General features: G+C 41.3%; 1 protein-coding gene across 1 annotated transcript in view; it reads left to right on the top strand.

Moving 5' to 3' along the window:
- PSMD1 (proteasome 26S subunit, non-ATPase 1) overlaps nt 1-12,516 on the top strand; it is a 71,954-nt gene that overhangs the window by 6,353 nt on the left and 53,085 nt on the right. The window contains exons 7-16 of the mRNA XM_062006100.1: nt 624-850; nt 2,265-2,325; nt 3,948-4,076; nt 5,207-5,295; nt 5,955-6,033; nt 6,834-7,007; nt 7,932-8,043; nt 8,663-8,859; nt 9,428-9,523; nt 10,010-10,074. Of these exons, the coding sequence (XP_061862084.1) occupies nt 624-850; nt 2,265-2,325; nt 3,948-4,076; nt 5,207-5,295; nt 5,955-6,033; nt 6,834-7,007; nt 7,932-8,043; nt 8,663-8,859; nt 9,428-9,523; nt 10,010-10,074 (1,229 nt within the window). The remainder of the gene's footprint in view (nt 1-623; nt 851-2,264; nt 2,326-3,947; nt 4,077-5,206; nt 5,296-5,954; nt 6,034-6,833; nt 7,008-7,931; nt 8,044-8,662; nt 8,860-9,427; nt 9,524-10,009; nt 10,075-12,516) is intronic.

Genomic DNA, 12,516 nt, shown 5'->3' with positions numbered 1-12,516 from the left:
AAGAAACACGTTCACAGGCAGTTTGGGGACAGAGACAACTAACAGAATAATTCCTGCCTAGGTTGGGAGTATGAGTGAGGTGGTAGGTAGCTTAGAATTTTGTTTATTCCTCCAAAGAACATTTACAGTGCTTTGGTTTTTGGTAAGCCATTTTCTGGAAGTGTTTAGACACCAATTGTGAAGTTACTCATATCCTCTCAGGCTGTTGTTGATCTTGGTACGTCACGTACGTGTGACTCAGGAGCGTTACGCCTGTTCCATTTTAGCTGAGACATCCCTACAAAATGACTGATGGACTTAATGTGCTTTTGAAATGTCTCTGTTTAGTAGGATAACATTGTCAGTGTCTAGAGATAAAGCTGCAGAAATAAGGCTTGAATGGTGTGTCTTGACTTTGTAATACTTGGTCTTGTTTTTAAACTGACCTGTGGAAAGTCTCCAAAAATTTCTGTTTCCTGTGAGAGGGATATTTTTTTTTTGTGAAGGGTTGTTCTGGGGAAAAAGCCCACGAGGGAATGGGGAAAATGGAGTGGGGCCTTGGGTAGTGTTGCTTTTTCATTCTGGAGTATAGAATGTCTTCTGATTTATTCTTTTTCTTTTGTTCTTCCTTTCCTCCCACCCAGTGCCTGATATTCCTGGATGACCCACAGGCTGTGAGTGACATCTTGGAAAAACTGGTGAAGGAAGATAACCTCCTCATGGCCTACCAAATTTGCTTTGATCTGTATGAAAGTGCAAGCCAGCAGTTCTTGTCTTCTGTGATCCAGAACCTCCGCACCGTTGGCTCTCCCATTGCCTCTGTGCCTGGATCCACCAACACCGGCACTGTTCCTGGGTCAGAGAAAGACAGGTGGGGCTTGAGAAGAGCCATCATTGTTGGGTTACAGTCCTGTTCTGATGGAGCCTCTCCTGTAGGGATGCCCATTAGATCCAGTACAGTTGCTCGCTCCCCTCTTTTTGAGTCAGGGTAAGAGACAAGACACACTATTTGCTCAGGGCAAAATTGTTTATTACCAGAATCCAGTGTCTGAAAGAATGCATTTTCCTTTGCAGTTGAGGTAAGAGTGATGCAGTTACCATGGTTCAGCTAAAGAGCAGTAGTTCATTAAGCCATAATGTGAATTGCTCAGAAATGCTGTGATGTTGTGTGGTCTTTGCATCAACCAGTCAAGCTAAGGAAGGGGAGAGTTGAAGCAAAAAACTCATGGCAGCTATGTGCAAGTTTGGTTTCATGTCATAGTTTGTGGTCTCCTACCTTCTTGTGGGAAGAGTGAGATAGGATGATACTGTAGTGTTACAGAGCCTTTTGTACTTCAGTTCTAGTCTGAGTTTTGTTAAAATCCTGACATTTAAAGCTTGTTCAGTGGTCAGCATCATTGGGTCTTAGGCACAGGAAGCCACTGTTAAGAAAGCTAAAGTTGGCACTAAGCATTCCATCTTCTTCATTTCTTCTTTGGATGGCTTACAGGTAACTGACACAGGTGTAGTTCTGTTTTAAACAGCTGTTTTTAGAGGATTGACCATTCTGTGCTAAGGCTACTGCCCAGCTTGGAGCAATGTGGGAGAAGTTTGTGCCCCATGTTCTCTTCAATCATGAGAGTGTCATGTCTGTACACAACCTGACCCCTGCACTGTCTTTAGCATACGATGGAGAATGCTGCCTAGCTCAAGGCTGGTCTAACATAAGGGCTTATGCAACTGTGAGGAACTGGGTTTAAATGCTTTAGAATCAATGATACAGTCATAGCAAACATTCTTCTGTCTTTTCCAATGAAATAAAAGGAAAGACACAATAATTTCTAAGTCAGTCTATGGAGCGTTAGGACAAGGTGTTAACAATAGCTTAATATGTTTCACTTCCATTTCAACACTGTAGCATCCATTCTAATAGTGATTTGCTCAAGGCTTCTAGGTAAGGATATAATTATCGTTGCTGCCTTGTTTGTTGACCTTGTTTTCTCACTTGTCTCTGTCTGTTCCTTCCCTACAAGAATCTCTATTTTTGTTATCTCTGTAGATTGAATAAGAGAGTGGGATTTTCTGGGCCTTTGTCTCCAATTTCCATGAAATTTGAGTTGGAGATGACTTTGTTTCTCAGCAGTGACCTCCAAATAGTCAACCCTTGACCTGTCAAAGTCCTGTTGCTAGTCGTCATCTCCAAATCCCAGACTATTCTTTCAGGACAACATTCAGCCATAATTACGGTGCTTAACCAGTTACAGGTGATGAACTGGGTTACATTTTCAGTTTTTGTTTTATGTCAGTGATGCTATGGAAGCAGAAGAGAAACCAGGAAGCACTTGTGTTGGGAAGTCTGCGGAAGCTGTAAGTGCCATTTCCAAAATACACCTTGCTTAGTTTTTCTTCTGTGTTTTCTTTCAATCTCTGGGGTTGCTAAATTGGTTTGGCTAAAGAAGAATGCAATTCCACTTCTGTCTGTCTTGGAGACAAGGTGGCAGATGATCTGTGGCGACCAAATATCTGACAGCCCAGCAGTTCAGGTGCTGAAAGGTGGGGAAGAGTGGGAAGTGGATAGATCTTGGCAGGAATTAATGAGCCCTGAAAAAGGAGACAGAAAGATGTGGCTCACGTTTTTTATTTTTGTTGATATTGAAATTATGAACTGATTCCAGAAATTTGGCTGCTGTCCAGAACCTTAGCTGATCAGTTAGCTAGATGCATTTTTTTCCCCTTTCTTCTGAAATCTGGCTGTAGTTCTGGCCAGGTGGAACTGGTGCTGTTGTTCAGGAATGGCAGGAGGAGATGCTGGCATCATGCAGGTTCTTTTCTATGAAGGAGGAAGGTGTTGTCTCTGGCTAGCACGGTGGGTGAGTTGCTGGACCAGCTGGTTAGAATCTTTTCCCATGTATTGAAGAAAGTGAGTGTCACATACAGCTGCATTTCAACATGTAGAATAGCTAATGCAATTCTGACACTTCTAATGCAAGAAAGGAAGTGCTACTAGAGAGGAAAGTAAAACCCAAGACCAGTATTTTTTCTTTTTCCAAATGGTGCATGTCTGCAAGCTAGACTTGGATGTCTTTGAGAGAGTCTTGCAGATGACTTAAAAAATAATCAAGGGCAAATGGAAGTGATTTGAAACTACATTCCACAAGGCAAACAAAAGCAATTGAGTTTCATACCCTATCAAGGAACCTGTAAACTGCTTTTGAGCAGGAAAGGTTTCTCTTGCATTGGCACTGCTGACTCAGCCAAGGGAAAAGTACATTAAAAACAATCTATGTGTCCAGAAATGTTCTTGAGCATAATCTTCTACAATTCAGAATGCTGACTACAAAGAAATAATGAAGGGGGTTAATTTAAGGGCTAAACTGTTCATGCTTGACTGCTCTCTGACCAGCTAACAATGTACAAAGAGCTGCAATGTACTTTTCACCCCACTCAGAAGGGGCTTCAGTTGAAACTTAGTCTGTGGAAACTGTTCCATCATGAGGAAGAAAGAGGCTTTCTCAAAATGCTCTGGAAGATTAACATCTTAGGGGTTCCTAGTTCTGCTACCTGCTGTTGTAAATAAAGTGTAAAGCTCAGCAGAGTCATGTAAAGTGTTGTGGCTTTCTGGCCCTCTCCATTAAAACTTTAATGAAAATATAGATTCACATTTATAAAAGTGGTTTCCTCTTGCAAGGGACTTCTTGTATCTGTAAGGCCAAAGAGCAGCTTGCAGAATATCAGCTGTCACTCATCCTTTTGCTTTCCATGGAAGGGTACATTTCTTTTCAAAGAATGTCATCTTCTGCCTGTACTGTTGTGCATGAAGGGACATTTGATTATCTGTGAGGTTTGGGCTTATGCCTCTATGCAAAGACAGAAACAATGTCCTTTTAGTATGGTGATGGGAATATACCAGAGTGGCTTCTCACAACTGTATTTCAACAAAACCATAGTTGAGTTGTCATGTTTTTCTTTCTTTTTGCTTGTGTGTGAAGAACCCAGAGCCTAAGGATCAGATATCAAAAATGATTAAGATTTTAAGTGGGGAAATGGCCATTGAGTTACATCTCCAGTTTTTAATACGAAACAACAATACAGACCTCATGATCCTCAAAAACACAAAGGTAAGAGGCTTTGTTAGATGTGGTTGTCTCGGATTTGTCTGATTCATCCTGCATTTGTTTTGACCACGTTGCAGTTATTTTACAACATCATCTTATATTTTGCCTGACATCCTTGGATTTAGAGGATACAAATCCGTGGTTTAGTGGTGATAAATTAACATTTCCAGGCTGAAGAAGAGCTGATTGCATCCAAAAAAGGCCCTATAATCAGATTGTTTCAGCTTACAGCTAATGTGACCTAATGACAGGCTGCTAGTAGTGTGTTGATGTTTCATGATTGCTTTTTCTGATGGGTCGTCCAAATGCATCTTTTTCTGGTCAATAATATGGACGAACTCACCTCCCAGCTCCATGAGTGATCCTTTGCAAATGCTGCTGGTTGGAGTAAGAAGGAGTCAGCCAGGACTGGAGGTTACAGTTTGTTGGTATTTTAGTTGAGGTGTTAGGTGAGACCACACCTTTTCTTTCACGTGGTGAAAGAAATCGTGATATATGCTCATAGGGTAATATTTCCACATTGAAGACAAGACATATCAGGTATTGTAATGGCAAAAATGCTAATGAATTGACTGGTTTTGTTTTGGTAGGTATTACTCAAAGATAAGGAAATGAAAACTTACAGGTTTATTAGACTCTCTTAAGCTAAATGATTGTTAGAAACCATAGGAGAAATTTCTTGTGTGTGAAATGAAATGCACATCATCAGCAAAAATGATGAAGGTGCTTGGCAGCGGGTTCATGTGTTTCAGGAGGTAATTCACATGTATTGCAAAACCTTTTCCATCTGCTGGGTAAGGGCTTTGAAGTGATCTTGTGTAGTGTTCCAGGGATGGCTTGAAAACGTCAGCAGCGTGCACTCTGCAGTGCTCAGTTCTGGGAACCAGAAGAGAGGTTTTCCAGTTACTCTAAGACTGATGTAATCACATCTCTGACAAACCCCTACAAGGGATTGGTTTGCACTGGAAAGATGGGCTGAGGATCTATTAGAATGTATTAACGATCTGTTAACTTTGATCAAAGGGAAATTACTAGTTAAATGGAGCATAATGACAGTGGAACTGGCAATGATGGTGAGGGACCTCAGGCATAGCTCCTGCTGGCTGCTGATGCTGGTTGGTTTGTTCTTTCAGGATGCAGTGCGGAATTCCGTGTGTCACACAGCAACGGTTATAGCGAACTCCTTCATGCACTGTGGAACAACCAGTGACCAGTTCCTCAGGTAAACCTGTGGCAAGGAAGCTCCAATGTCATTTATAGGTGTTTGAACAGCATTGTTGTCCCACTTGGCTTGCTACTTCCAAAAGCATGTCCTCACAACTCTAGGCTTAAAGAAGGATGAACAAAGGGCTGAAAACTAATTTGGGAGCAGAGGGAAGAAGCTGGAATTGTTTCCTTTTCTCAGTCCTCACAAACTGGCTCTATTTGACTCCTAATCATTTGAGCAGTTTGGAGGGAAGAGATCTGGAATTTCTGTTCTCTTTATTTAACTATTTGGAGAATTTCTGAGATTACAGATCTTTTTTTGGTAGAGAGTGATAACTAGTGAAGGAGTCTTGGAAGTGAAATGTCAGGGCTGACCTTAACAGGGACTGGACGAAAGCCCAGAAGCTCTTCTAGAGTTTCTTTTAGGGGCTGCATATTGAGCAGTTCTCTGTATTTCACTTACATCATCAATATCTAGAAGCATGACTATAGTCAGCCAAAAATCAGGGCTGGTGAAGGAGAGAGAGATATGAAGTGGAAATGTTGTTAGCCACCTTGCTTCTGGAGCTGATTTCTGGTTTGAAAGCAGTCTTTAGCGCTGTGAAACCCTACTTGCAGGATGAGAAAGGGGCTGTATAAAAAACTTGGTATAATCTTTTTCTATTTGTCTTCCAGAGACAATTTGGAGTGGCTGGCCAGGGCCACTAACTGGGCTAAGTTTACTGCCACTGCCAGCTTGGGTGTTATACACAAGGTAACGTTGCATTTATTTTCCTGGGTTCAATACAAATGCTGGAATTGTGAACACTGAAAACATGAAAATGGGGATTCTGAATGGTGCCTGCACTGCAATTTCCCCAGTCTGTTGCAAGGCACAGCTGTAACATGGCTTCTATCTTTGCACTAAAGAAAAGCTGTGCTGTATCAGGTCTGTCTCATCTGATATTGATGTGATTTATTGCATGTTTTGCTGAGCATCAGAGAAGTGATAGGATAACATGACTCAAGGAGTTTGTCTTCTTTCCCACTCTTCCTTTGTCAGTTGAACAGTCAATAGCTTCTTGCTATTAACCTTGGAGGTCTATGTTTCTTCAGTGGTTTTGAAACAATACTGACATCCTTACTGTATTAAGTGTCAGTAAATTTGAATGGCGACCTAAGTAATGGTCATTTTCTTTGAATTCATTCACAGGGAGGACATACTTAAAGCTCTTTTGAAATATCAAGAAGTCTTTGTAATTGTTTTATGTGCCTCAACCCTCATTAAAGTCCTCTAGGGAGTGAATTGGTGTAGTTTCAGGCCGGATTTGTCCTGGTTTAGATGAGTGACTGACTGATGAATACTCATGTACTGTGGTTAATAAAACCCCAGCACAGAAGGATTCTTTGCTGATTCTACAGCACTGAATGGCTGATTTGGTTGTGGAGGAAAGTAATGGCTGTGACGTTTTCTCCTGCCTTGTTTACATATTATTGGGAAGTGTTTGCATCCACTGCATCTTCACCTTTCAACTTCCTACTGTCTTGCCTTTCTGCTGGACACTGGTGACACAGGGTCATGAGAAGGAAGCATTACAGCTGATGGCAACCTACCTACCCAAGGACACCTCTCCAGGGTCAGCCTACCAGGAAGGTGGAGGTCTCTATGCCTTGGGTCTCATCCATGCTAACCACGGTGGGGACATCATTGACTACTTGCTGAATCAGCTGAAGAATGCCAGTAATGACGTATGTACTGGGTTCAGTCATGAACCTTTGTTTTGTTGGCAATATGCATAAAGGTGTTAGTTGATTTCAAAGTGGAGGTTAGAGGTAACCACTTACACCTCCTCTGGGCCTTCAGTATAAAGTTTGGGTTTAAAAACCTATTGTTCAAAGTATGATTTTAAGTAATTCATACATATTTGGCAGTGAATCTAACTTCATCTTTCTTACTGGTCAGATATCTTTGTTTTACTAATGGATTTGCAGTACTCAGGCACTGTTACTGCTTCCGGTTTAGCTGTCAAAGGAATAAGCCACAAAATGCATTTGCTGCTCTGGAGGCTTAATGCATATAATACAAAAAGAAGTGTTTTACTTCACCTCTTAACTGTTTGTAGACCTCTATGAAAAGTCCCTTCTTAAGTTAGGAATAGATTAGCATTTTCCCATCATGTTCCCTTCTACTATTTGAGGATTTCAGACTACTTCTTTAAAAATTCTATGAATGGATCCCATTTGTCTTACTGCAAATGTACTGCCTTTCCTGTGTCTGTTGTTGGAACAAAAGGGTATGTAAACTGTTTAAGTGGCTACTGATTTACCTTTCTACTTAAAAGCTATTACTAGCCACCAGTTTTTACACATGGCACACATTTATGGTTTTACATAAATCAGTGGGGAAAAAGACCTTAAAGATACTAGAAAGTCTCTTATGATATGTGTAAAGCTTCTGACACTCGTTATTTATGGATTTTTGACCTACTGTGTCTACTGTTTTCTGCTTCTTTGCTTGGAGTTACTGCCTGAGATGGTGAAAGTGGTGTTTCTAACAGGTTGAGGTCATTTTGGGTGGTTTTGCAACTTTATATTGATGGAAAGACGTCTGCTTCAATTGAAGTCATTTTGTTCCCTGATTTGTGATGCCTGAACTTGCATATGCTTCTCTAGATTGTTCGACATGGTGGCAGTCTGGGTTTGGGTCTGGCTGCCATGGGGACGGCACGTCAAGATGTGTACGATTTGCTGAAAACAAATCTATACCAGGATGATGCAGTGACAGGTAAATGTTCTGTTTTCAAAGCAAATAACCATCTGAGGCCTATCAAGCATCTGGGGGTTTTTGATTGTTTTATATGGGGTTTTTTTTCAGGTTTTCTGTTAGCAGCACAGATCACTTCTAGGTTGTCTTAGTTGCATTTGTTTCCTGGCCTTTACCTGATCACACACAGTTCTTCAGTTTTGTGACAGTAACATTCAAAGGTCCTGTCAGGACAGGCCTGTGGCACTATGCTAAATATTGATAAGACATGCCTAGCTCTTAAACAGCCCCTTATTTTGTTCTGTTCTTCCTTTTGTCATATGCTTTTTGTTTAGTGTGGCTGACCTGTAATTCTGTGATCTCCAGAGCCATGTGCCCTTTTTTGGTTGAGAGGGACTTGGAGAAGCTTCTGGGGGCTACTGCTGCATTGACAGTGGTTAGCAGGAAAATTATCTTAGCAGCTACTGGCCCAAGGAAAAGAGAATTGAACTTGGTAGTGAAGAGCACTAAGATGTAGCTGGTAGGAATAATGGAGTTGCTGGGCATGGTGGTGTCCAAAAACAATCTGATTCTCTGAATATAATATTTACTGCTTTTGGGAACAGAGTTTTCTTGATTTTTGCCTTTCTGTGCTGTGCAGGTGAGGCAGCAGGCCTGGCACTGGGATTGGTTATGCTGGGATCTAAAAATGCTCAGGCTATTGAGGATATGGTTGGCTATGCACAGGAAACCCAGCACGAGAAGATTTTGCGAGGTCTTGCAGTTGGAATTGCTCTGGTTATGTACGGCAGGATGGAGGAGGCAGATGCTCTCATCGAGAGTCTCTGCAGAGATAAGGTAAGTTCAGCAGTGACTTAATCTCTGGCTTTTTTGTTACATGGGTGACCTTCTTACTGCCCTTTGGTGAAATCTCCAGCTACCATGGGTTGGCTTTTTCAAACCAGGGAAGTTCTTGTGTAAGTCTGAAATGGGCCAGTTTCACAGGTTGTGTCACTTCCATCAAAAATACACAACTAAGCACTCTTGTTCTTCTATTTCTTTCTTTATCCTCATGCTCAGTCTCCATAGTCCTGTGAGAAGCAAGAAGGAGCAGAACAGGGAATAATGGTTAAAAAGAGATGAAGGTCAACGTAGGTGGGTCATTGGCAAGGATCCAGTAGCAGTCAATAGCAGACAGTGAATAAGCAGCAGAGTTGCACATCTGCCAGATACTCCCTTTGGCAGCCTGTGGCAGAGCAACTTTGTGTCCCTGTGAAACTAGTGACGACAGCTCTGCTTTGGTGGTTGTGCTGTTACTCCTGTCTACTAAACAATTAAGCAGGCCAAAGAGTGGAACTGATTTTAAGTCAGAGCTACTGAGTCTGTTTGGATGGACGTTAAGTGTTAATTCTTTCTTTCCTTCCAGGATCCGATTCTCCGCCGTTCTGGCATGTACACTGTTGCTATGGCATACTGTGGCTCAGGGAACAACAAGGCTATCAGACGCCTACTGCATGTGGCTGTAAGTACAGTGAGCTTAGGAGCACATAGCAAGAAATTTGTAAAGCAAGAGAGTAAGCACATCACACTGACAGGCTTTGTGTCTGGTGTTAGTGTTGTGGTCCAAGTTGGAGATTGTGAAGTGATGAAAGCTTCCTTTAATACCATGAGTAGAAATAACAGGGTCTTCTGGCATTAGGATAAGTAGGCTTTCAGCAAGACAATAGTCAACCTGATATCACACCAAAATAAAAGGAGCCTATTAAATAAACCACGATCCTAAAGTAACAGATGTGCAGTGAATAGTCTGAGTAGTGATGGACTGGGGAAAGAACAACTTAAACTGGAAAACATGAGGTCTATTTGCTCTTTGACAGACTTAGTCACACTGTGAACAAGGGTGGGGCTGTTTCAGCTAAGGCTGAATGTTATTGCTAACTTCTTTCTCTATAATCCTGTCTTTCAGTGTTTAAACTATGTTCTGAAAGTCCTATTTTCCTGTTTGTAGGTGAGTGATGTGAATGACGACGTGAGGCGGGCAGCTGTTGAGTCACTTGGTTTCATTCTGTTCAGGTACAATATCTTCCTTGGTCACGTCTAAAGATTTCAACTGGCCGTCTGTTGCATTTTCAGGAAATGTATACACTGTTACTTTCACAAATTTACTAAATTGTTAACTGAATAGAGGATGAAAAGTCAAAAAATTGAGGGACAATAAAACTTGGTTGAGAATTAGAAGCCTTCCTTAATGTTCATCAGATGCTTAATGGACCTTTCTGTAGGTTTCAGGACTTATGGCTTAATTTCCTCAATAGTTAGATGAAGTTGACCAATAGAATGAAAAATTAATATTTGCAAGATTGAAAGTTAATTAAAAATTAAATACACAGTGCATGTGCCAGGCCTCTTAAAGGCAGCAGTACTCAGACAAATATGTCTGCCTAATTGCTATCTAAAATGTTCCTGGAGGTTGTGACTTTGTTAAATTAACCTGGAGAAGGATGTTGAAATAATCGTTGGGGTTTTTTTAAGTATTCACTGTTAAACCCTGACAGGTTATTGGGCTTATGTTGTGGTAGTGTAAGTCCACCATAGAACTGTCATCATGTTTGCTTTGGTTTTTGAAAGTGAAACCTGTTTCTGAACTGTCATTCTGTAACGCTCAATAGTTCCCTAGGTAAGAGGTCTTTAGGCAGAGGAGTTGTTAGACTGGGGAGTTGGAAATCCCAGGGATTTACACTTTCATCTCTTAATACAGTAATCAGTGTAATCTGAGCACTGAGCCAAGCTGCAGCCTGTGAGCATGTCTGAGAGGAGATAGTACATACTAGGGTCCAGGACTGTAATTTTTACAGCTTTGTTTGCATCTTCCTTGGGTTTAATTGCAGTCTGTAAATTCATCCTAAAAAGTAGGACAAGAGATGCTTAAAGCTGATTACTGATATGACGAGTCAATTTGCTATTAACCAAGTTGGTTCTCACATAGAAGAAATCTCCATTCTCCTTCGTCTGAAGCTTGTTTTGGTTGCAATTAAATATCGTTTTGTAAAGAGGACAAATTCTCTCTGTGGGCAGCAGGTGTCTCCCAAGAGCTTCTGCTCTGTTGCTATCAATAAGCACAGATTGTTCCCTGCTGCAAAGCGATCTGTGCCTCTCCTGAAGCCGAAGGATATGTTTAACTGGCTTCTGTATCTGTGTACAGAAGGAAAATTCCATGGAGGCCTTCCATAGTTTCAAGCGTTTTTTTTCTAAACAGGTTGTGAGAAAGTGCTGTTGGATTTCAGTGTAATTTTTCTTTACAACAAATGCAAACCAGAATTGGACATTGATAGCTCTTACTGAAGTGAGGAGCTTTCAAACCTAAGAGCTAAACCATTTACTGTGTGCTGGCATCTTGTTGGAGGAAGACAGTTCTGGGCCTGTTCTCCCCATATACAGCAATGAGGAAATTAATGATATAATCTTTGACTCTTTCACCTGCTCTACAGTTCAGCTCTTATCCTGCCTCTCCCCTTCCCTTTCTGGAGGATACAGTCCAAAACCTGCTTCCACAATAGGGAGGAACATTTCCTTATAAATTCCAGCATCCACCTTGGTAGCAAAGGACTGCAAGTTTTTTAGCTGATGATCACTGGCTTCCAGAGGCAAAAGATTTGTGTTAGGCTTTTGTAGTTGATAACTCTTTTCACTGACTAACTTTTTGCAAAATACATGATCAATTATTTTGCTTTAAGACCCAGCTCTGCAGAGAGCCCTTGGTTGGCTGGCCCAGGCCCCTGCATTCACATACAGCAACGGAGGGATTTTCTGCTTAGGAGGCACCACAGTTAGTTGTAAACCAAAAGCCATATTTTAATTCCTGGAAATAAAAATTGTCTATTGATGTAAGGATCTAGAAGTTGGGTTTATGTTAACCTTTCACGTTTGCTGAAACTGCAAACTGTGAGTTTGTCAGGTTGAATGACTAAAATGATCCCTCTCTCCTAGGTCTGTGGTTTGTTAAGTCTAACTGGATTTACTTGTCTTAGAGGCTACTAATGCAGCTTCAAATACTGACAAGAATCAGTGACCTGTCAGCTTCTAGGTATACAGAGCTTTTCAGTGAAGTGTTTTGTGATGGGAGGTGAGCAGGTCTGTAACACAGTGGACTAAGATCCAGAAATTAATCTCATCTTGGGTGAGGGAACATGTCTGAAGCTTGAATGAGGAGAGATATCAATCAACTCCTTGTATGTGGTTCCAGAAAGGGAACTGTCAAGCCAGTATTGGAAGAAGAGAATAAATCTGTTTAATGTGGTCTACATTTTTCTTGGGGAATTCCTGGCATTACTGTAGGGTTGAACACACTGGAAGTGTAAGTTCATGTACTGGCTTGTACACTACAGTAGCAGGAGTATGCACAGACTTGTGATTCTGTCTATTCCTCCTATAGGAACAAGAAAATCCATATAAGGGAAGAAGTTATATAGCCAGAGAGTGGTAATTTCCTTAAAAGCACCATTGATGAACATGGCA

The sequence above is a fragment of the Colius striatus genome, chromosome 12 (genome assembly GCF_028858725.1).
Source record: "Colius striatus isolate bColStr4 chromosome 12, bColStr4.1.hap1, whole genome shotgun sequence".
In the NCBI taxonomy this organism is placed as follows: domain Eukaryota; kingdom Metazoa; phylum Chordata; class Aves; order Coliiformes; family Coliidae; genus Colius; species Colius striatus.
Note: the sequence above shows the minus strand (reverse complement) of the source record. Positions and strands in the feature narration are given on the sequence as shown.